Source organism: Diabrotica virgifera, chromosome 8, assembly GCF_917563875.1.
Source record: "Diabrotica virgifera virgifera chromosome 8, PGI_DIABVI_V3a".
In the NCBI taxonomy this organism is placed as follows: domain Eukaryota; kingdom Metazoa; phylum Arthropoda; class Insecta; order Coleoptera; family Chrysomelidae; genus Diabrotica; species Diabrotica virgifera.
The window spans coordinates 195,461,184-195,483,030 of NC_065450.1; the positions used below are offsets into that span (position 1 = coordinate 195,461,184).

Below are 21,847 nucleotides of genomic sequence, written 5' to 3' on the forward strand. Positions count from 1 at the left end.
GAATATTTTTCAAATCCACCACAATACTTGTATATGGCAAAGTACGATTATGGAGACTTGGTAATAATAAGAAAATTTATTTATGATTTACATTTTTAGGTACATTTTGAACCATATTAAAAAAGAAGTAATATCTCGATAAAAAGTGCCTTCTCGAAAAAATACAAAGAGGCAAAAAAGTTTTAAAAACACTGTGTTTAACTAATGGTACCGCAGTAAAAGTTTTATTGGAACATACACAAACATTTGGGGGGTTTAACGGAACAAAACCCCCATAAAATTTTTATGTAAACATATTAAAAAAGAAGCCGCCACTCGATAAAAACTGCCTTATCGAAAAAATACTAAGAGGCAAAAAAGTTTTAGAAATATTGAATTTAATTAATGGTACCACAATAATAATTTAATTGGAACGTACACAAAAGTTTGGGGGGTTTAAGGGAATAAAACCCCCATCAAATTTTTATGGGGTGAACAAATTTCACTATAATTCTGTTTTAAGATGTTCCTGCCACAAAAATTATACATGTCCATTTTCAATAAAAAATCTCTAATAGTTTTCGATATATTCGAAAAAATCGATTTTCATTTTGTAACTTCAAAGGGCTGTAACTTTCTTTATGTGCATATTTGTACTAAGGTAAATTAGGTTCATTCGAACTATTTTTGGTCTCAGAATATGCGATTAAATTTATGACCTGTATTTTCGTTACACCCTGTATATATATATATATATAAAAAGAAAAATGGCATCCCTGTAAACACAATAATTGGTACAGGAATGGAATGAAGACAATACAGATCGCAGAATGGAGTGTTGTGACACAATGTTAAATAGATTTAACACCAATCCTAATTTTTACAACCAATTCTTTTTTATGAGGCCACTTTCCATTTAAATGGCACGGTCAATAAATAAAACTGCAGGTATTGGTCAAATCAAAAACTGCATATGATGGTAGAGGCACATACGCAGTATTGACAAAAGATCAATGTGTTGGCAGGAATTATTAATAATACCATTATTTGACCTTAGTTTTGGGAAAGAACCATAACAGGTACAACAGGTACATACTGGGCATTTTTAGAATTGGAGTTAATTCCATAATTAGCCAGACTCTTTCGTGAAGATGTAAATCCTCATTTCGTGAATAGATCAATTTGGTTTCAGCAATATATGACACCTCGCAATTATCTTCGACGCGTGCGTGAGTTTCTCGACAATACTTTTACAAATCGTTGGATTGGAAGAAGAGGAGCTATAGAATGGCCAGCAAGATCCCCGGATTTGGCACCTCTAGATTATTTTTTAGGGGGTCATTTAAAACGAAAATGTAAATAGACCACATACTATCCAAGAACTGAACGACAGAATTTCCGAACAGATAGCATTAATTTCTCCGGCAACGATTAGAAAAGAATAAATTTCTGTTTCCAAAGACAAGGTGGTCATGTTGAACATTATCTTTAATTTTTTTCTTTTAGGTGCATTCTGTGTATACAGCAATATAAATAATTACAAAAGAAAAATGATTTTCCTAATTTCTGCATATTACTGGTCAATATTGGCCATTATAAAATGCTATGTTGCATCGGTGTAGGTGGTCCCATTTAAAAATATACATATTATCCGTATATCTCAGAAACTGTATATTTGGCAACGTCGAAAATATAAAATTTGACATAATCAACATTTTGTTACTATATTACGGGGTGACTATCTATATGTTTTCATACTTTACGTGCGAACTGTATACACATTTTACCTGTTTCCTCTCAATTCTACAGTGAGGTCAAATATCGCCTGTTCACATCCTTTAGGGCACACGTTTAGGTCCTGTTTGATAAATCCAAAGTCTCGGGAGTCGATGCTAGCACTGTCGTCTTCCTCGGTGTCTTCAGAGCTCGATGACGATGACTCAGAGTCGCTGTCTAAAATGTTTAAATATTTATACACAAAATAGTAATCATGTATCACTATAGTCGGTTTTTAAACCAAGAGGAGTAATTCAAATTTCCCGCGCCGTAAAGCTTGTTTGTAATTGGTCCAACCTCAAGCAAATTTACTCCACTGTTATTAAAATAGGCCATTCCAACATGCTGTCAATTTTAAATCAATCTGACAGCGGGAGGCAAACATAAATGTGAATTCTTAATGTGTTTTAGATCATTTTAGTTGGTGTTTATTTGTAATTTTGTTTTGTACAAGGATTAATTTAACATTTTTACTGGAAGAATCGATAATATGCTTCATTTCTGTTTTGTTTTAAAGTGTGGAATGCGAACAAATCGTGATAAAGTTCAGTTTTATCGGTTACGATCAGTGCTACATTTTAAGCATAAAACCAACTGAACTAAATAAGTTATGATCTGAGAGACAAAAACAATGGTTAAATATAATAATAAAGCTATAAAATGTCCTACAAACATGCTAAATAACTAACTACTGTACCTACTAGCAACATTTGTATTGTCTGCCAACAAATTTCGAAAATATTCACTCATCTTTATTTATTCACTGCTTAAAACTAAATAAAGTCGTTCAAGTACTTCTACAACTAAAAACTACACAAAATCAACAACACAATGTTCGCAAAATACAATTAAAATACTATTAAAGTGGTAAAAAATTTAAGAAACACAATCTCAGCAAATATAAACATATACAATATGTTCGTTCGCGGACCTTGTCGCGGACTTTTAGACATGGCATGCTCCACTTGTCGTCGACGACTAGTCCTGACCATAGAAAAAAGTGTTGTGTGATTTGGGTCCTGACTGTTCTGCGAATACACTTATTATTTATTGTTTCCCAGCGATGACATAAACGTCAAAGTCTTAAAATGCCCTATTTTGACAGTATTGACATAAAATTTTGACACTATTGGCATTTCATAGGTTAGTTATGTTATATCAGCGATTTTTTGTATGTTCTGCGTTATTCCTTTAATTTTTAGATTTTTAGTCTGTTTTTACATAAAAAAAATGTGTGTGTACTTTGTACGCACGTAAGAAGTTAAAAAATGCCACAAAGAAATGATTTCTGAACAATGATTGATGTCAAAAATTTTATCTAAATACGTATTTTCTGAAACAAATTATATAATTAATATACTTACAATCATAAAATGTATAAAAAAAACAAAAAAATAAAAATTTGCATTGGGAATCGAACCCACTTATATTTGGCTAATAATTTGAAATCTAAGCACCTGACTATTTAGCCACGTAAACATAACCGTCATGTGGTAAGAGAGACCAACTGAACGTTTAAACTTTTTGACAGTTCTGAATTTAATCAAATTAGTTTGATTTTTGTGGAATTAAAATATTAAAATATTGATACAGATTTTGTTGGTAATCAAATTATGTAAATCAAAGCATTACCTACTAGCTAAGTACATTTTACATTTTCCAAATAGGTACCTACGTAATTTTTTATTACAATACTGAAAAATTTACAATTACGTACCTATTCCTTTTAAAAACTATTTACAAAGTCACTACAATTATAAACTTGCTTTTGTCTCAGTCCTCACAACAATAAAAACTAATATACAATTGAGTCCACGAGTCTTTACCCGTGCCTCATCATTTAAAGCATACGAATTAAGTCGAAAATTTACTAAACGCAACAGCAAGTGACAGAAAGTGGTTATTACTCCGATCACGGGTTATAGTATAAAATTTGACGTTATCAAATAAATAAAATGTCAAATTTAAGTTTTGCTTTAAAATTTTTGTGCATAATTACAGCATCATTTGAAGTAGCTTAATAATTTTTTTATTATCATTGATTAATAAATAAATAAACAATTTATAAAAAAATTCAATAACATATTTTCTTTTTGTTATTTTATTCACTTTGGCGGAATATTAAACACAAGCATTCCTTAACTGTGTCAATGAGGTTAGCTTTGTACGTTGTCAAAATTAATCGTAAAATAATATAAACTTACCATAAAATTTCATACTCCAATATAAAATTAGTTGTGAAAACAACTGTTTGTATACTGTAAAAAACTTCAGTGCAAAAATTCGACAAAATAACAGCAAAAAATTCAACAAACTGACAATCACAAAAGTGAACAAACCAAAACGTCAGAAATTGTACTTAAAATATGTGAAAACATCCCCAATCGTCTTTTTTTGTACCTATCTCTATTCAATGTACCGAGTCTAGATCGTTCATAAAAATAACATGTGTTTTTACTTAATAACAGGCGGTAGCTGGTTTGTAATTAGTGTCATGCGTGGAAGAGAATGATGCTAGATAAAAAGTATGTGTTTTATCTCGCCAGGTATTAATGACGCACGGGTAAAGACTCGTGGACTCAAGTGTACACAACATTTGTTTACCCATAACCGACATATTGAAAAATTATTGACAGGTCATTGTAATTACCCAATCAGAGCACGTATAACGTTTCAGCTGCGCCCAGGAAAAATACTCCAGGCTGTGGGTGAAAAATAGGTCGATTTCAGGATACAATTCAGGAATTTTTGAAACCTGTCAGGTGTTGTAAAGGACGATGCCAGGAATAACTTCTACTAAAATGTGACCAAAAATATTGTGAGCTTTTTTATTATTGCGATTTTCATTTGTTAAATTTGCAATTTTTAAAGATTTTTAATTTTGCAGCTTGGGATATTGATTCTACAGAAAAACTTTGTAATAGAAAGTTGTAGTAAATTAAAAAACCTACAATTTGAGCTATGTTAAGTTTAATTTCGTTAAATGGTTATTGCAAAACAGCCTGCGAAAGGTCCAAAATGGCCGTTTTTTACAATTGCGTTATTTATTGTACAAATAATTTTTTTATTTTTTAAAGCTTTAAAATAAAGATCTTTCAATTCCAAACATAAAAAAAATTGTAACGCCGGATTAACGAATTTGTTGCTTAGATATTATTAATTGTTTATCCCAAGAGGTCAAATGTCGAAGGCTATAACTTTTTGAAAAAAAATCGTAGAGTTGGTGAAACATCCAATCTCCTTCTAAAGAGTTATATTTTCATATTCTGATGTAAATGAATGTGTAAAACATTTTTAAACCTCTAATTTTTGGGTTTGAAAATAAGGGGGCAAATTTCGTTATAAACATTTAGAGCTGAAGCAGCCCTGTACATCCTATGAGTTTTTAACTTACAGATTATTGTTGCTGAAGATAAAACAAAGATTTATAAAAAAAATAAATAATTTATACGACCAACTGAAGCCGAGCTAAATGTTGGGTTTGAAAATAAGGGGGCAAAATTTCGTTATGAACATTTAGAGCTGAAGCGGCCCTGTACGTCCTATGAGTTTCTAACTTACAGATTATTGTTGCTAAAGACGAAACGAAGATTTATAAAAAAATAAAAAAATTTTACAACCAACTGAAGCCGAGATAATTGTTTCTTTTTTTTAATCGTAGTGCCTTTATTTATAACAATTAAGACATTATTTTACAGTCATTGACTAAAGAAAGACTTATATTATCTTAAAATAAAAATTGTTATAAAATATAGTTACATTTAATTAATAAAAATATTTTTTAAAATCGGTGCTTTTGCGAGCGGCCGAATTTTGCAAATCGCCCGGCTCTCTTCAAATCCGCGCGCTTGGAAAATTTTTACGTAACTTGTATTAAATTTTGACCGAAAACAATTTAATATTATTACCATTATAATATACAGTCTATTTATCACTGTATTTGTTTTTCTTGATAAACTTTTATAATAATATGTGAAATCTCATTTCTGAAGAAATAATATTACAAAAATGATACATATATATGAAATATATAACTATATTTTTAATTTTTTCATTGTTATATAAATATAATAATAATGTTACTTCTTATTATACAGTATAAAAGTTTTTCTTCTTGTAGTGACTATCCGTTTTGGATGTTGTCGACCATCATGGCAATTTGGCAAACCCCATTTGGAAACTGACAACCAGGAAGGCGAAGGATTACCTTGCTAGAAAATTTACGTACGTCGTTCAACACAACAACTACAAATCTTTTTAGAGCAGCAGTACCGATTTAATGTGCATGTACAGTTTGCCATGATGGTCGCCAACATCCAAAACGGATAGTCACTACAAGAAGAAAAAGTTTTATATTGTATAATAAGAAGTAACATTATTATTATTATATGTAGATATATAGCAATGAAAAAATTAAAAATATAGTTATATACTTCATATATATATATATGTATCATTTTTGTAATATTATTTCTTCAGAAATGAGATTTCACATATAAAGTTTATCAAGAAAAACAAATACAGTGGTAAATAGACAGTGGTAAAAGTTACGTAAAAATTTTCCAAGCGCGCGGATTTGAAGAGAGCCGGGCGATTTGCAAAATTCGGCCGCTCGCAAAAGCACCGATTTTAAAAATAATTTTTAATAATTAAATGTAACTATATTTTATAATAATTTTTATTTTAAGATAATATAAGTCTTTCTTTAGTCAATGACTGTAAAATAATTTCTTAATTGTTATAAATAAAGGCACTACGATTTAAAAAAAGAAACAATTATCTCGGCTTCAGTTGGTTGTAAGAATTTTTTATTTTTTTATAAATCTTCGTTTCGTCTTCAGCAACAATAATCTGTAAGTTAGAAACTCATAGGACGTACAGGGCCGCTTCAGCTCTAAATGTTTATAACGAAATTTGCCCCCTTATTTTCAAACCCAACATTTAGCTCGGCTTCAGTTGGTCGTATAAATTATTTATTTTTTTTTATAAATCTTTGTTTTGTCTTCAGCAATAATAAGCTGTAAGTTAAAAACTCATAGGATGTACAGGGCCGCTTCAGCTCTAAATGTTTATAACGAAATTTGCCCCCTTATTCTCAAACCCAAAAATTAGAGGTTTAAAAATGTTTTACGCATTTATTTACATCAGAATATGAAAATATAACACTTTAGAAGGAGATTGGATGTTTCACCAACTCTACGATTTTTTTTCAAAAAGTTATAGCCTTCGACATTTGACCTCTTGGGATAAACAATTTATAATATCTAAGCAACAAATTCGTTAATCCGGCCTTACAATTTTTTTTATGTTTGGAATTGAAGGATCTTCATTTTAAAGATTTAAAAATAAAAAAAAATTATTTGTACAATAAATAACGCAATTGTAAAAAACGGCCATTTTGGACCTTTCGCAGGCTGTTTTGCAATAACCAATAAACGAAATTAAACTTGCCATAGCTCAAATTGTAGGTTTTTAATTTACTACAACTTTCTATTACAAAGTTTTTCTCTAGAATCAATATCCCAAGCTGCAAAATTAAAAATCTTTAAAAATTGGAAATTTAACAAATGAAAATCGCAATAAAAAAAAGTTCACAATATTTTTGGTCACATTTTAATATAAGTTATTCCTGGCATCGTCCTTTACAACACCTGATACGTTTCAAAAATTCCTGAATTATATCACGTTTTTTCACCCACAGCCTGGGGTACAAGACTTTTGATGAATTCGCGCACATATAAATTTACTCCCAAACGCGCCTAAAGAAGTATAACTTCAAAAACAGTTGTCTTTAGAACTCTTTAGCGACATATTAGTATAATATAATATTTATGGATTACCGTCAAAGGCCGATATGATCAACCAAAAAAGAGGATGTATTTGGTGATTTTTCTTTCTTGGGGTGAATCTGTCTTTTTAGTTTACTGCTCTTGGTTTAAAAAATAAAGCTTAGTAATATCACCTGAATCTGTAGCTTGCTTCGGTGGCCTAAATCTCTTACGAAACACCTTTTTCAGAAAGTCATAAAACTTGTTAGTTTCAGTGACATGCTTAAACTTCTCCTGTATCTTCGCCTCTTCCAAACGATTCGATTCGATTTCGTGTTCAATGTCCAGCTTTTTGTTCTTCTCCACATCGATATCGTCTTCCATCATATGCACTTGATGCAGGCATTTGTTGACCTTGTTTTGAAGACTGTCTTCGCCGTCTTCAAATTGTTTTAAGATGTTGAGTTCCTGGTTCAGGGTAAGGATATAGATGTCCACGAAATTGCCTCGGGGATGCACAGGTAATCGTGCTTTTTTACCCTCCTCAATAACCTGGTTGAATTCTTCTATTGTTCTATTCATATTCGCGATTGTGGTGGATTGGAAGAAGAGTTTTCTAAATATTAGATGTAATTAGTATAAGAGCAATAAAAGTATGTCAAATAATATCAATACACGCAAAAGAAGGAAGAATAATAGAGTATTTTACAAAAAATAAGTGGAGAAAAACACAAAATCAAAAGCACATATTAATAAAAAGAAACTCAAAGCTATCAAAGCTCTATTACCACCAGCTGACAAGGGAGATCGATATGGTGAGGTAATCGTGCTTTTTCACCCTCCTCAATAACCTGGTTAAAATCTTTTATTGTTCTATTTATATTCGCGATTGTAGTGGATTGGAAGAAAAGTTTCTAAATATTCTAAATATTAGATGTAATTAGTGTAAGAGCAATAAAAGTATGACAAGTAATATCAATACACGCAAAAGAAGGAAGAATATAGAGAATTGTGCAAAAAGGAACTGGAGAAAAGCACAAAATCAAAAGCACATATTAATAAAAAGGAACTCAAAGCTATCAAGAGTATTGTGCAAAAAGGAGCCGGAGAAAAGTACAAAATCAAAAGTACATATTAATAAGAAGGAACTCAAAGCTATCAAAGCTCTATTACCAGCTAACAAGGGAGATCGATATCGTGAGGTAATCGTGCTTTTTTACCCTCCTCAATAACCTGGTTGAATTCTTCTATTGTTCTATTCATATTCGCGATTGTGGTGGATTGGAAGAAGAGTTTTCTAAATATTAGATGTAATTAGTATAAGATCAATAAAAGTATGTCAAGTAATATCAATACACGCAAAAGAAGGAAGAGTATATAGTATTGTGCAAAAAGGAACTGGAGAAAAGCACAAAATCAAAAGTACATATTAATAAAAAGGAACTCAAAGCTATCAAAGCTCTATTACCAGCTGACAAGGGAGAACGATATCGTGAGATAATCGTGCTTTTTTACCCTCCTTAATAACCTGGTTGAATTCTTCTATTGTTCTATTCATATTCGCGATTGTAGTGGATTGGAAGAAGAGTTTTCTAAATATTAGATGTAATTAGTATAAGATCAATAAAAGTATGTCAAGTAATATCAATACACGCAAAAGAAGGAAGAATATAGAGTATTGTGCAAAAATGAACTGGGGAAAAGCACAAAATCAAAATCACATATTAAAAGGAACTCAAAGCTATCAAAGCTCTATTACCAGCTGACAAGGGAGAACGATATCGTGAGATAATCGTGCTTTTTTACCCTCCTTAATAACCTGGTTGAATTCTTCTATTGTTCTATTCATATTCGCGATTGTAGTGGATTGGAAGAAGAGTTTTCTAAATATTAGATGTAATTAGTATAAGATCAATAAAAGTATGTCAAGTAATATCAATACACGCAAAAGAAGGAAGAATATAGAGTATTGTGCAAAAATGAACTGGGGAAAAGCACAAAATCAAAATCACATATTAAAAGGAACTCAAAGCTATCAAAGCTCTATTACCAGCTGACAAGGGAGATCGATATCGTGAGGTAATCGTGCTTTTTTACCCTCCTCAATAACTTGGTTGAATTCTTCTATTGTTCTATTCATATTCGCGATTGTGGTGGATTGAAAGAAAAGTTTTCTAAATATTAGATGTAATTAGTGTAAGAGCAATAAAAGTATGACAAGTAATATCAATACACGCAAAAGAAGGAAGAATATAGAGTATTGTGCAAAAAGGAACTGGAGAAAAGCACAAAATTAAAAGCACATATTAATAAAAAGGAACTCAAAGCTATCAAAGCTCTATTACCAGCTGACAAGGGAGATCAATATCAGGAGAAAATTCAAGAATTGGTCATAAATGGATCTTACACAAAATTAAAAAAGGATCCACCAAAATTTATAAAACACTGCACAAATTTAAGGAATAACTGAGAGACTACCAAAGAAGAACACCAACACCACACTACAGCAGGACACCATACCTAGGTATGCGGAGCCCCAAAAAGCTTTTGACAAAAAATGATTAGCCATTGTTATTTACAAGCAAGAAATTTCACATTGAAGAAAGGAATCAACAAAACATCACAAGCAAAAGCAAAACACAAGAAGGAATTCAAAGGTGACAACAATACCAAATTATGTAAAGGGCTTATCAGAACAATTTAAAAGGATAGGACAATACACTGAGATCTATCCAGTCCAATACTAAACCTAACAACATAAAAGAAAGATAAAAAACTGCATCTATAAGATGAATATGAACCTGTGAATGTATCAATCTTTATTGGGAGAAACCACTTGACCACTAATTGTGAGGGCATAATGAGCATGAAACCTACATCAAAAACAGAGACTTCGACAAATCACAGATATGCAAACATGCGTGGAACCAGTACCGGTACTAGGGTATAAGGCGCCCGCCTGCAAAACTACAATAGGCGCCCTTCTGTTTCTTTTAAATTAGTATTTTGTATAACACCAGCAGAAAAAAAGCTCATTTTGACGCCCCCCAAACAGGGGCGACCGCCGGCAGTGCATCCCTTGCAGGCCCGTTATCGCCGGCCCTGCCTGGAACAATGAACACAGAGTACAATGGAAAAATGTATTAATAATCATGAAAGAAAAAAACAGACTTGGAAAAGAAAAGAACAGACTTAGAAAATCAAAGAAGCATCTTTCATTCTACTTAATCAAGAAAAATGTGTAGCAAACCGATGAGCAGAATGTAGTAGGCTTTGGTTGGCATTATTAAAAGAATAAATCAACAACAAGACTATACCAACAATAAACATATGCAACGCACAATAGACAAACATACAGTATATGGTGCAAATGAAAGAAATAAATTAGTTATAATCAAGTATATTCAAATGGGAAATAAGTCACAATTTTACCTAAAAATGATTTTATTAACGTTTCGACGCCCAAGTCGGGTGTCGTTGTCAAAATATACAAAATAATACTAAATAAACAAAAATGTTGTTGCTTAGTAAAAAATTCTTCTAATAATTTATTTAATCTGACTCATTTATATCGGCAATTCAGACACGTATAATCGTCAGTAGACGACTTTAAAATGATATTGCCAATATTGATGAGTTGCGTTCCTGGGACAAATTTGATAGATCTCAAATATGTCAACACGCATGGGATAATGAACATAGAGTTCAGTGGAGAGATTCAAGTATAGTCCTAAAAGAAGCAGATAGTAAAAAGAGAAAAATCAAAGAAGCGGCTCTAATTATGCTAAATGAAACCAATTGTGTCGCAAATTCCTCGGTAGAATGCAGTAGGATGTAGTTACCCATATTAAAGGAGGAAGTCAATAGAAAGAAAATACCACAATTAGTAAATCAGTAACATATCGAGTTAGTACATATTTAGTATTTTAGTATTATTTAAAATTTAAAATATCAAGTCAGAATTTGGTATTAGTTTTGAGAGTAAACTAAATGTAAACCCAAATACTTACGATGTCGGGATAGTATCACGAGGTTTTTCCTGGTTTTCCCTCGTGATTTACTATGGAATCTCTAACGCGAGAATTTCATTGCCACCGTTGCATTTGGTTGTCTTTTTAAAAACAGGTCACATGCTATGATTTTTTGTGGCGGATATTCTTGAGTTGGGATTGATTTCATGTAATCGAATGAACTATCTTTTAGTAAAGTCGTCCCAGGAACGCAACTCATCAATATTGGCAATATAATTTTAAAGTCGTCTACTTTAAAATGTATAATACGTGTCTGAATTGCCGATATAAATGAGTCAGATTAAATAAATTATTAGAAGAATTTTTTACTAAGCAACAACATTTTTGTTTATTTAGTATTATTTTGTATTTTGACAACGACACCCGACTAGGGGCGTCGAAACGTTAATAAAATCATTTTTAGGTAAAATTGTGACTTATTTCCCATTTGAATATACTTGATTATAAAAATGCCACAAGAAAATAGCTTCAGAACAACATAAATTAGTTATTTCGTAAACCAGCGACTTGAAATAATCCTGAAAACGGGCTATTTTTATTTTTAAATTATGATTTTTTGACATATACATCATACGAGTGACGTTATCCATCGCCGTGATGACGTAATCGATTATTTATTTAAATGAGAATAGGGGTCATGTGATTGCTCACTTGAAAGGTTTTTTAATTATACATTCAGTAATATAAAGATTAATTTAATTATTTATATAGAATATAGGGTGTTCAAAAATTTCTTTTTAATTAAGTAAGTTAATTTACACAAAAACAAGAATGTATGTACCTAATTTATTTAATTAAAAATACATTTTACTGCTGTCAGAAAACAGAAAAAAAGGTTTATTTGACAAATACACATTGCTTTGCGCTTAAATTCAATGTTCAAGCTGCCATTCACCTGCCTCTTTGCAGTTTGAACATTTAATTTAAGCAAAAAGCAATTTTAATTTGTCAAATTTCGTTTTTGCTGTTTTATGACAGCAGTAAGATGTATTTTGAATTAAATAAATTACATACATTTTTCTTTTTGTGTCAATTAATTTGATTTAAACAAAATTTTGGGGATCCTGTATAAATAATTATATTAATGTTTATATTACTGAATAGAGAATTGAATAACCCTTCTAATGAGTTCTCATTTAAAAAATAATCGATTGCGTCATCACGTCCAGATGGATGATGTCACTAGTATGATAAATATGCCAAAAAATTACGAAATTACGAATGTATTGCTTTCATTTGCACCATACTGTATAATACATAAAAAAAATAATAATACAAGGTTCAGGTGGATATATAAGGCAAGACTAAGAGGCTGAAAAGATCTCTGCCTTTAAAGATCTCTTGAAAGACCAAAGCAAAGAATATAACGGTATGGCACAGTAATTTTGACAAAATCGTGGATTTCTTAGCGTTTCAGTATCAGGATAATGATGTTCAAGTCGACATACATTATAAAGGGTCCCAAATTTTACCTGGTCAGTCTCTTAGCTCTTAATTCTGATTCCATCGGTGTATCAACTTCGTCGGAATATTTGGTTAGAAGATTATCAAAATCCATTTCGAGTACGTTCGCGATTTCATTGGAATTATACGTCGGAATAAAAATATTGTCACTGTTTATTTTCGGATATGTAGTTCTTTGCGGCAATAGTTGTCGTTCTCTTTGGTGTATAGTTGGTTCCTATAAAGAAAAAGTATGTATTCATACATACCTACATATATATACATAATATATTCCTTATATAAATACTGTCCTAAAGTTTTATTAAGAAATTCGAAATAGAAACGAAGTTAAATCTGTATTTATAATGGTACCTACCTGAGCTAACACTCGTTTGTAAACAATAACGGGCGCTATGCCTCACTTGTGCAGCTGTAACTCGACAATTGGGTTCTAAAACTTATAAACTATTTGTAGTACCTTCAAAAAGTTTTTCAAGGTACTACAAATAGTACGGTTCAACATTTAAAAAGTTTAAATTATGCTAGAACCTATTTTGTTAGGGTAAGAACAGAACTAGTTAAGTCGCGGTCGATGTCGACAGCACATAGCAAGGAGGTCACAGGTCACCTGCGATGTCAGTCGAGCTAGAGCCACTATCAAGTGATGTAGTTTAATGAAATTTTATTGACAAAAAGACTGTGCTTTTGCGGCGTTGTGTCAGTCAAGTGACGATAGTGATAAAATGTCAGCTGTAAATAATCAGATTCTCCTTCATATTTCAAAAATTTACTGAATTGAATTACTTTAGAAATTCAAAAATAAATTGAATACAAAAAAAGGATTATATAAAAAGTATCAACTGAGATAGCGCAGGTAATGACAACTTGGCTTCGAACGGACCAATCACAGGGAAGCATCCTTGTAGGTCGCGCAGTAGACATCCATGTAAAACAAACTCATTTTATTTTCCAAAGCATCGATGTAAACCTGGATGGCATCGCGTTAAACCTCCACCGCGACTTACCTGCTCTGTTATCTTCCATTCACTACAATGTGTTTGTTTTACATGGATATCGACATCGACCGCGACCTCCACCTCCACCGCGACCCACTTGTTCTGTTCTTACCCTTACAGTCAATTAAGGTGAGAGACACACTATCTTGTCAAAAGAAAAATGATCAATCTCATAAACTAATCACTTCAAGCCGAATGTATTATACATTTTTGAAATCAGCACAAAAAGGAGAATCCAAATATAAAATAAAAAACGCTGGACGGAAAGGCCGCCCGAGAACTTTCTCGTACCGATCTATTATCGTTATGGTACTAGATACTGGCATTCTATAAAAATAACAAAAATTACTCGTTATTTTAATATTTTAGAAACACCTTCTGTACTTGAAAGTATTTTATGGTTCTACGCATCATTAATTCCTGCATTTGAGAAAATGTTCGATGCCATATTTCGGGGACACACTATAGATGTATAGATTATTGCAAAAATCAATAGAATATTATAGTCATACTTTCATTTCAAATTAGTTCATTTTTCTGAGAAATTAATAGTTTACAATATTTGCATTTCATTCTATTTCGATTACGCCAGTGAATGCGCGAGCTTAAGAACAAGATATTATCTCCGAATTCTATCCTACTGCATGGATTTTAATGAAATTTTGGGAGTAGCCCAATCTCCTAATTCAAAGAGATTGCTCTTAATTCAAAGTCTATCCTATATACTATGGCGCTTTTATCATAGGAGCGGTTCCCACCACTTCTCAGGGGTGAAATATTTTTATTTTCGAATTACATGGAGAAAAAGGAATATTTTTAAGAAAATTTAAAAATTCAGTCTATAATTTGATCACATTTTTTACAAAAACCATTCATTTTAAACCCGTTCAACTTTTTGAAAGTAGAAATAACACTATATTAAAAGGTATTGCAAAAGAAAAACAATGCATTTAAATTATGGTGGATGGGGAGTTAAATGTATATACTTTTCATTTTTCCTTAAAGTACATTACCCATTAATTTTTTGCACCATATCTCGCTTAGTTTGTATGTAACCGACATTTAACGGTGCTCGTTTTAAAGGCCTTTTAAAACACTACAAAAGGTGTTGATAGCATTATACACCTAAAACCTACCGTTCCTCTGTTATTTCAAGTTGAATACACCAATTTGAGCATGCACCAAAAAACAAACTATTTTCACCTACCATATCTCTTTTTGTATTATAAATAGAACATTTACGAAGGAACGAATCTCTTTATTATTTATGTATAATCTAAAAAATGTTTTATATAGTGTTTTTAGTTCGATGCATAGTTTTTAAGGTATTCACAAAAAATCCGTCCGAAAAGGTGTACTTTTTCAATGAAAATGGCCAATTTTCAACTACGCATAACTCAAAAACTATTGAGTTCTCAAAAAAAAAGTATAGACCAGTTTTTGCTTAGAAATAGGTTCTTTAGTCACTTCCGTGCTTATTTTGACCAACAAATTTTCCACCCCCTTGAAGAAGTGGGAACCGCCCCAAGATAAAAGCGCCCTAGTATATAGGGTAGATTTTGTTTCTTGAGCTATTCCCTACTTACTGTGAAAATATTAAGTACCTCAATGTAGTAGGATGGAATTCGGAGCCAAATACCCTCATTGACTGCCCTACAATAATGCTCTGCTATGATCGCTTGAGAGAGGACACACATAAGATTATAGCAAAATTTCTATTTACTGTAACTTTTCGAATTTTTGAGCTGCAGCAATGAATTTTATGTCATTAGAAAGGTAATTTTGCATTATTTCAAAATATGTATAAATATACAGGGCATATCTAAAAAAAATAAGATTTTTTATTCATTTCCGGTTCAACCGGAAGCCATATTTTTGGTAAAATTTATTGCGATAATAGATAAAAAAGTACCATATATGTCTGCATAATTTCAAATTTTAGTTTCTATTAAGAAGGAAGTTACGGGCACTCGAATATTTTTTTATTAAAAAGTCATAACTCCCCTCCTATGGGGAGTTAAGGAATCTGACTAATGTCATTCAATTTATCGACAGGATATCAAAAATATATCAAAAAATAAAAAATTCCTTGGAGCCATTTTTGAGAAAATCTAGTTCAAATTTATGTCAAATTTTGACCCATTAAATATAGGCAACCCCTAACTTTTTCTGAAAAACGATAATATTCCTCCTATAACCCCATCTTTAGGCTATATAACGTCTTTTTCAAATTAAACTTATCTTAAACAAGTTTTTAGATAGGTAGGGAAATGTGTCGGGTGGGCGGTCGGCCATGTTGGCCGCCATTTTGAATTTGGAAACGTCAAATTCCGTATTTTTATTTACCTATCGATGAGCTTACTTTGAGTTGAATTTCATTTATTTCGGTCAAAGTTTGCAAAAATGGGCCCTAAATAACCCCCCTATCTCGGCCCCCCTTTGAGAGGTTTTTTTAGAAGCTTAGTTTCTCGACAAAATTCTCTTAAACTTACTCATACCGAATTTCATCAAAATCGGTCTGGTAGTTTTTGCTGGGCGGTGGCGACATACGTACGTACATACTTCCGACATGTTTTTTTTATTTGCTTTTTAGACTCAGGGGGACTCAAAACGTCGAAAAAAAGTGCAATCTGAAAAATTTTTTTTTGCACGATCCTATAACTTTATCTATTATACTATACTACGTATATAGTACGATAAAGTAATATTATACTATACTACGTATATAGTACGATAAAGTAAAAGGGGGAATAAGTAATTAAAAAAAAAATAAGACATGATAAGGGGGGTGCCTTTCTTAGCAAGCTTAAATATGACCCCTTCAAATATTATTTGATGTGTTTTTGCGCTTTTTCTAAAAATCAGTGGTTCAAAAGTTATTTAAGGTGGATAGTTCTAGCGGAAAAGCGCTGTATATAAATTATATAGGACGCACGCAACGCGTATATAATAGGTATAGCACTTCTTTTTGGATGGAGAAAAAGCATTGAAGTCGCGAGCGTCGTCACTACGGAAAGATATTAGGAATTTATATACAGTCGGAAAAATAAAAGAATACCCATGAACGATCACATCAATCACTTATTTTGTATTTGCTATCTTTTTCTATAACAAGTTTCTATAACAAACGTTTGTTATTTATAGAAAAAGACAGCAAATACAAAATAAGTGATTGATATGATCGTTCATGGGTATTCTTTACCAACAGGAATATTTGTTAATGGTATCTACCTAATTCAGTAAATAATCAACTAGACGCAAGAAAATATTGGCGAGATATGTGAATCCATTGCACGCTATTATATGCTGTTACCAATTCTAGCAGTGGCAACGCAAGAGGAAGAAGGAACCTCGCTATCACGCGGGACTAAATAGCTCGTTTCTGAAAATTTTAAAGAAGCGACGGCTCTAAGAGACGGCGCGCGGGCACGCTGTGTATATCAGTATTGTAACCATTTTGAGTATTGGTAACGTTGCTTTAGTACCTATTACAGATTACAGTGTGCGTGCATTTAAACATGGAAGAGTGTTGCTGCGTATTGCGTAATTTATCAACTACTTGAAAAGTCATTCTCCTTGTATATATTTTTTTTATATACAGGGTGATTGATTAGTAGGGTAAAGCTCAATAGCTCCGCTATAGTAACAGATAGCAATAAAAGTTAATAACAAAAATTTTAGCCACCTTTGAGCTTCACATTACAAAATTAGTTAGAATGTTACAGGGTGTTCGATAACACAGTGGCAGACCAAACTTATGTTTTTTTTTAATGGAACACGCTATATTTAACCTGTTAACGCTATTACCACGCTGTTAACTTCTCCATCACAAAAATATAAAGGTTTGTTATGTTATACAGGGTATTTACAAAGTTATAACCAATTTTATATGAAAATCGTAACAAGTTCAACTCCCTGTATAAATAAAAATAAGCAAAACAACAATGGTTTATTAATGCCATATTTTTTAACGTATTGTCAAAATTTTCAAGAATGGACGATATTGCTAATTTTCTTTATATCAAATACAGGATGAGTCAAAACGCAAGTACATTATTTTCTCAGTAATTTTAAATGGAACACCCTGTATTTTATATCACTATTGAAAAGTACCATTACCGTACTTTAATTTTTAGATAACATTCCCTATGTCTAAATTTATTAGTTTTCGAGATATTTTCATTTTTCAATGGACCAGTAGCGTAGCCACCCAAATCACCAGAATTTAATAAACTGGACTGATTTTTTTGGGGTTACGTTAATAATGAAGTTTATAAAATACCTCCAACAACAAGGGATGAGATGAAAAATACAATACAAAGTGTATTTCGATGTGTTAATGTACAAATGCTCCGTAGAGTAAGTAGCTCATTCAATGATCATTTTTAGGCGTACATAAATGTGTTAGGAGATAATTTTGAACACCTTATGTAATTAAATATTAAAAATATTTTATTAAAAGTAGCTTCTAATTTTTTCAAACATGTTTTTTTTGTAAAATGTATTACTGATAAATTATGTTTCGTTCTTTATTTGTTACATTGTTACATTTACATACAAAAGTAGTGTTTAATTGTCTTCACAAAATATTGTATTTTGTGTGTTTTTTTTGTAAAATTTATTACTAATTTTCTTTGTTTATTTGTTGCATTTTCATAAAAAGATAGTTTTCAATTGTTTCAAAAATGTTGCATGTAGTGGTTGTGTTTTTGTTTGTAAAATGTATTACTAATAAATTATTTTTATTTCTTTGTTTGCTACAGTGTTACATTGATTAGGTATCGGATTGATAATCGGTAATCTTCAATTGTCAATTCAGTCATGGCTTACTTAAAATTTAGATAAATTTAAACACCTAAAATAATTTGCTCTGAAAAATGAAAATATCTCGAAAACTAATAAATTTGGGCATAGGTAATGTTATATAAAAATTAAAGTACGTTAATGTTACTTTTCAATAATGATATAAAATACAGAGTGTTCCATTTAACATTACTGAGAAAATAATGTACTTGCGTTTTGACTCACCCTGTATTTGATATAAAGAAAATTAGCAATATCAATAATTCTTAAAAATTTTGACAATAAATAAAAAAATATGGCATTAATAAACCATTACTGTTTTTATTTATACAGGGAGTTGAACTTGTTACGATTTTCATACAAAATTGGTTATAACTTTGTAAATACCTTGTATAACATTACAAACCTTTATATTTTTGTGATGGAGAAGTTAACAGGATTTCGAATATAAAATAAAATATAGGGTGTTTCATTTAAAAAAACATAAGTTAGGTCTGCCACTGTGTTATCGAACACCCTGTAACATTCTAACTAATTTTGTAATGTGAAGCTCAAAGGTGGCTAAAATTTTTGTTATTAATTTTTATTGCTATCTATTACTATAGCGGAGCTATTGAGATTTACCCTACTAATCAATCACCCTGTATATAATTTTGAAGAAAAAAAATGAGATTATTGAAAATTGAAGAATTAAAATATAAACAATAGTTTTCAAAATCTGTTCTTTTTCCTACTTGTTCATATTTTATGTTAATTGTATGGTAGAATAATGTTTAGTTTGTTTCATATTTATTGTTATACCTGTTACATATTAGACATAATTACATACATTGAAACATACACAAGATTGAAAACAAAAACTTATATTTGGGAGGTTCAAAATAATTTTTTTTAAAAGATTTTTTTACGGCTGGTTTTGGTAACACTTTAGAAAAAGTCAAGCGTCGCCACTGAATGACCACCAGATCCAGGTATTTGGTCTGATTTTCAGAACAATAATTTTCGATAAATTTCAATAATATAAAACAGGTGCTCACTTTATAAGTTTTAAAAAGCCACTGTCGAGTTGTAGGTACACAGGTGAGGCTTCGCACGCGGTATTGTATAAAACGAGCATTAGCTCAGGTAGTTTCCGTTATAAATACAGCTATATGTATGTATACACCGTTCTTAGGCGTCAACGCCCTTCGGTAGGGATCTATGGAGGAGTATCACCAAGCCGCAAGCCCTTATCCCTTGCCGTACCGCTCCTCCATAGGCCGATCCGACGCCAGTTTATCCAGACCAAGCCGTAGACTCTATTGAGTTTTATACTACGGCGTTGGCCTTCTATAAATTTCATGACCTAGCTGAGGCTCGAACCAGCGACCGCAAATCGCAAATCCACTAAACTTGTCGATAGACTGAGCCCCAGCCAACTGGACCGTCAAGACCAGCATGACCAGCATGACCAACAGACCATCATGTTTCTATTTCGAATGTCTTAATACAATTTTAGGACAGTAGTTCTATGATATTAAGGAATTTTTTTACTTAAAAAAACAAAAATCAACTTTTTGAAAATTTAGAAAGAAAAGTTAGTAAAACTTACAGGTACATATTCTTCTAGAATGTACCCACTCTCGATAGACTCGTCCTTTTCTTCTAGTATAACGTGAGGCTTTAACTTTTCCTCAGGAAACTCATTGGGGTCTAAATCGGGTATATTCGGCCCAAATTGATGAAGATTTACAGGTAGTTCTTCATGTAGTTCTTTCAAATATTCTCTGTATTCTTTAAGTTTGTCTATGGCTTCGTATTTCAAATCTCTTACGTCATAGACACTCTTTATGAAGCTGTGCCTCAGGTTGTATTGCTAAAAAAAGAGATTTAATTAATTTAAGTCGATAATAATTTTTTATTCAATCCCTCACATCCTATATATCAGGATATGAATTACAAATTTATACCGATATTAGAAAGTCATAATTAGAGTAGACCAACAAGAATCTAAAGAGATTCCAATAAGAGGAGTAGTACGACAAGGATGTGTACTATTCCATCTACTTTTTAATATGTGTTTAGAAGAAATGTTTAAAGAGGCACTAGAAGACATCAATGAAGGCATATCAATTGATGGAACACTAGTGAATAATCTCAGATATGCAGACTATATACATATACCTACTCCTTGCGGATAGCAGAAAAAGGCTGCAAATTTGGGTTGATCGCATACGCAGTACTGCGAGAGGTATGGAATGGCTCTGAACACAAAAACAAACAAAAATCATGATTGTCAATAAGAACACGATTGAAGACGAAACAATCTACGTTAAGGGGATGGGTACGTAGTTTCTGCTCCAATGCTATTCAAATGGGATTCATTTTGTTCGAATCCTGAAAAAACTAATAAGTATTTTTAAAACATTTAAAAGCAGAATGAAAGATCACGTTATTAGCGAGGGCCGAAAGTCCCTGAGAACTTCTATAATGTTTATTCTAATAAGTTACAGGGGTGAAAAACTAAGAGAAAATTTAGTGTGATTTTTAATTTCCAAGATCTCATTCAAAATAAACTTTTTATTTATTCTAAGGGACTTTCGGCCCTCGGTAATAATTTAGTCTTTCATTCTGCGTTTAAATTTTTCAAAAATATTTATTGGTTTTTTCAGGATTCGAAAAAAATTAACACAATGTCCGTGGTAATATTTTCCAAATCTATCTTTGTCATACAACGCACTCAGCCGAATAGAATATTGTCAGCATATTGTCAGTCAGACAGTGACAATTTTAAATATTTGACATGGCATCGGGAATATTTTGAGTTGTTGATTAAATAATATTGATAGTGTATTTGATAAATAATTGATTTAAGACGTGAACTTAATACAAAGTTATTTAATGTTTATTATTTATGGAAGATCCAAGCAAAGTATACACCAGGATATATTCAGTGATCCAAGTATTTTGTTGTTAAAGATGTTCAAAATTGTAAGCGTTTCATAATAACAATATATTATTAAAAAATCACTTTATCACTTTTCCTGTTTTC

At 31.6% G+C, this 21,847-nt stretch overlaps 1 protein-coding gene across 1 annotated transcript in view; it reads right to left on the reverse strand.

Annotated features, from left to right (window-relative positions):
- LOC114340030 (cilia- and flagella-associated protein 44) overlaps positions 1-21,847 on the reverse strand; it is a 120,940-nt gene that overhangs the window by 29,299 nt on the left and 69,794 nt on the right. The window contains exons 20-23 of the mRNA XM_050659667.1: positions 20,408-20,671; positions 13,027-13,235; positions 7,718-8,139; positions 1,767-1,932 (exon numbers count right to left, since the gene is read on the reverse strand). Coding sequence (XP_050515624.1) covers positions 1,767-1,932; positions 7,718-8,139; positions 13,027-13,235; positions 20,408-20,671 — 1,061 coding nt within the window. The remainder of the gene's footprint in view (positions 1-1,766; positions 1,933-7,717; positions 8,140-13,026; positions 13,236-20,407; positions 20,672-21,847) is intronic.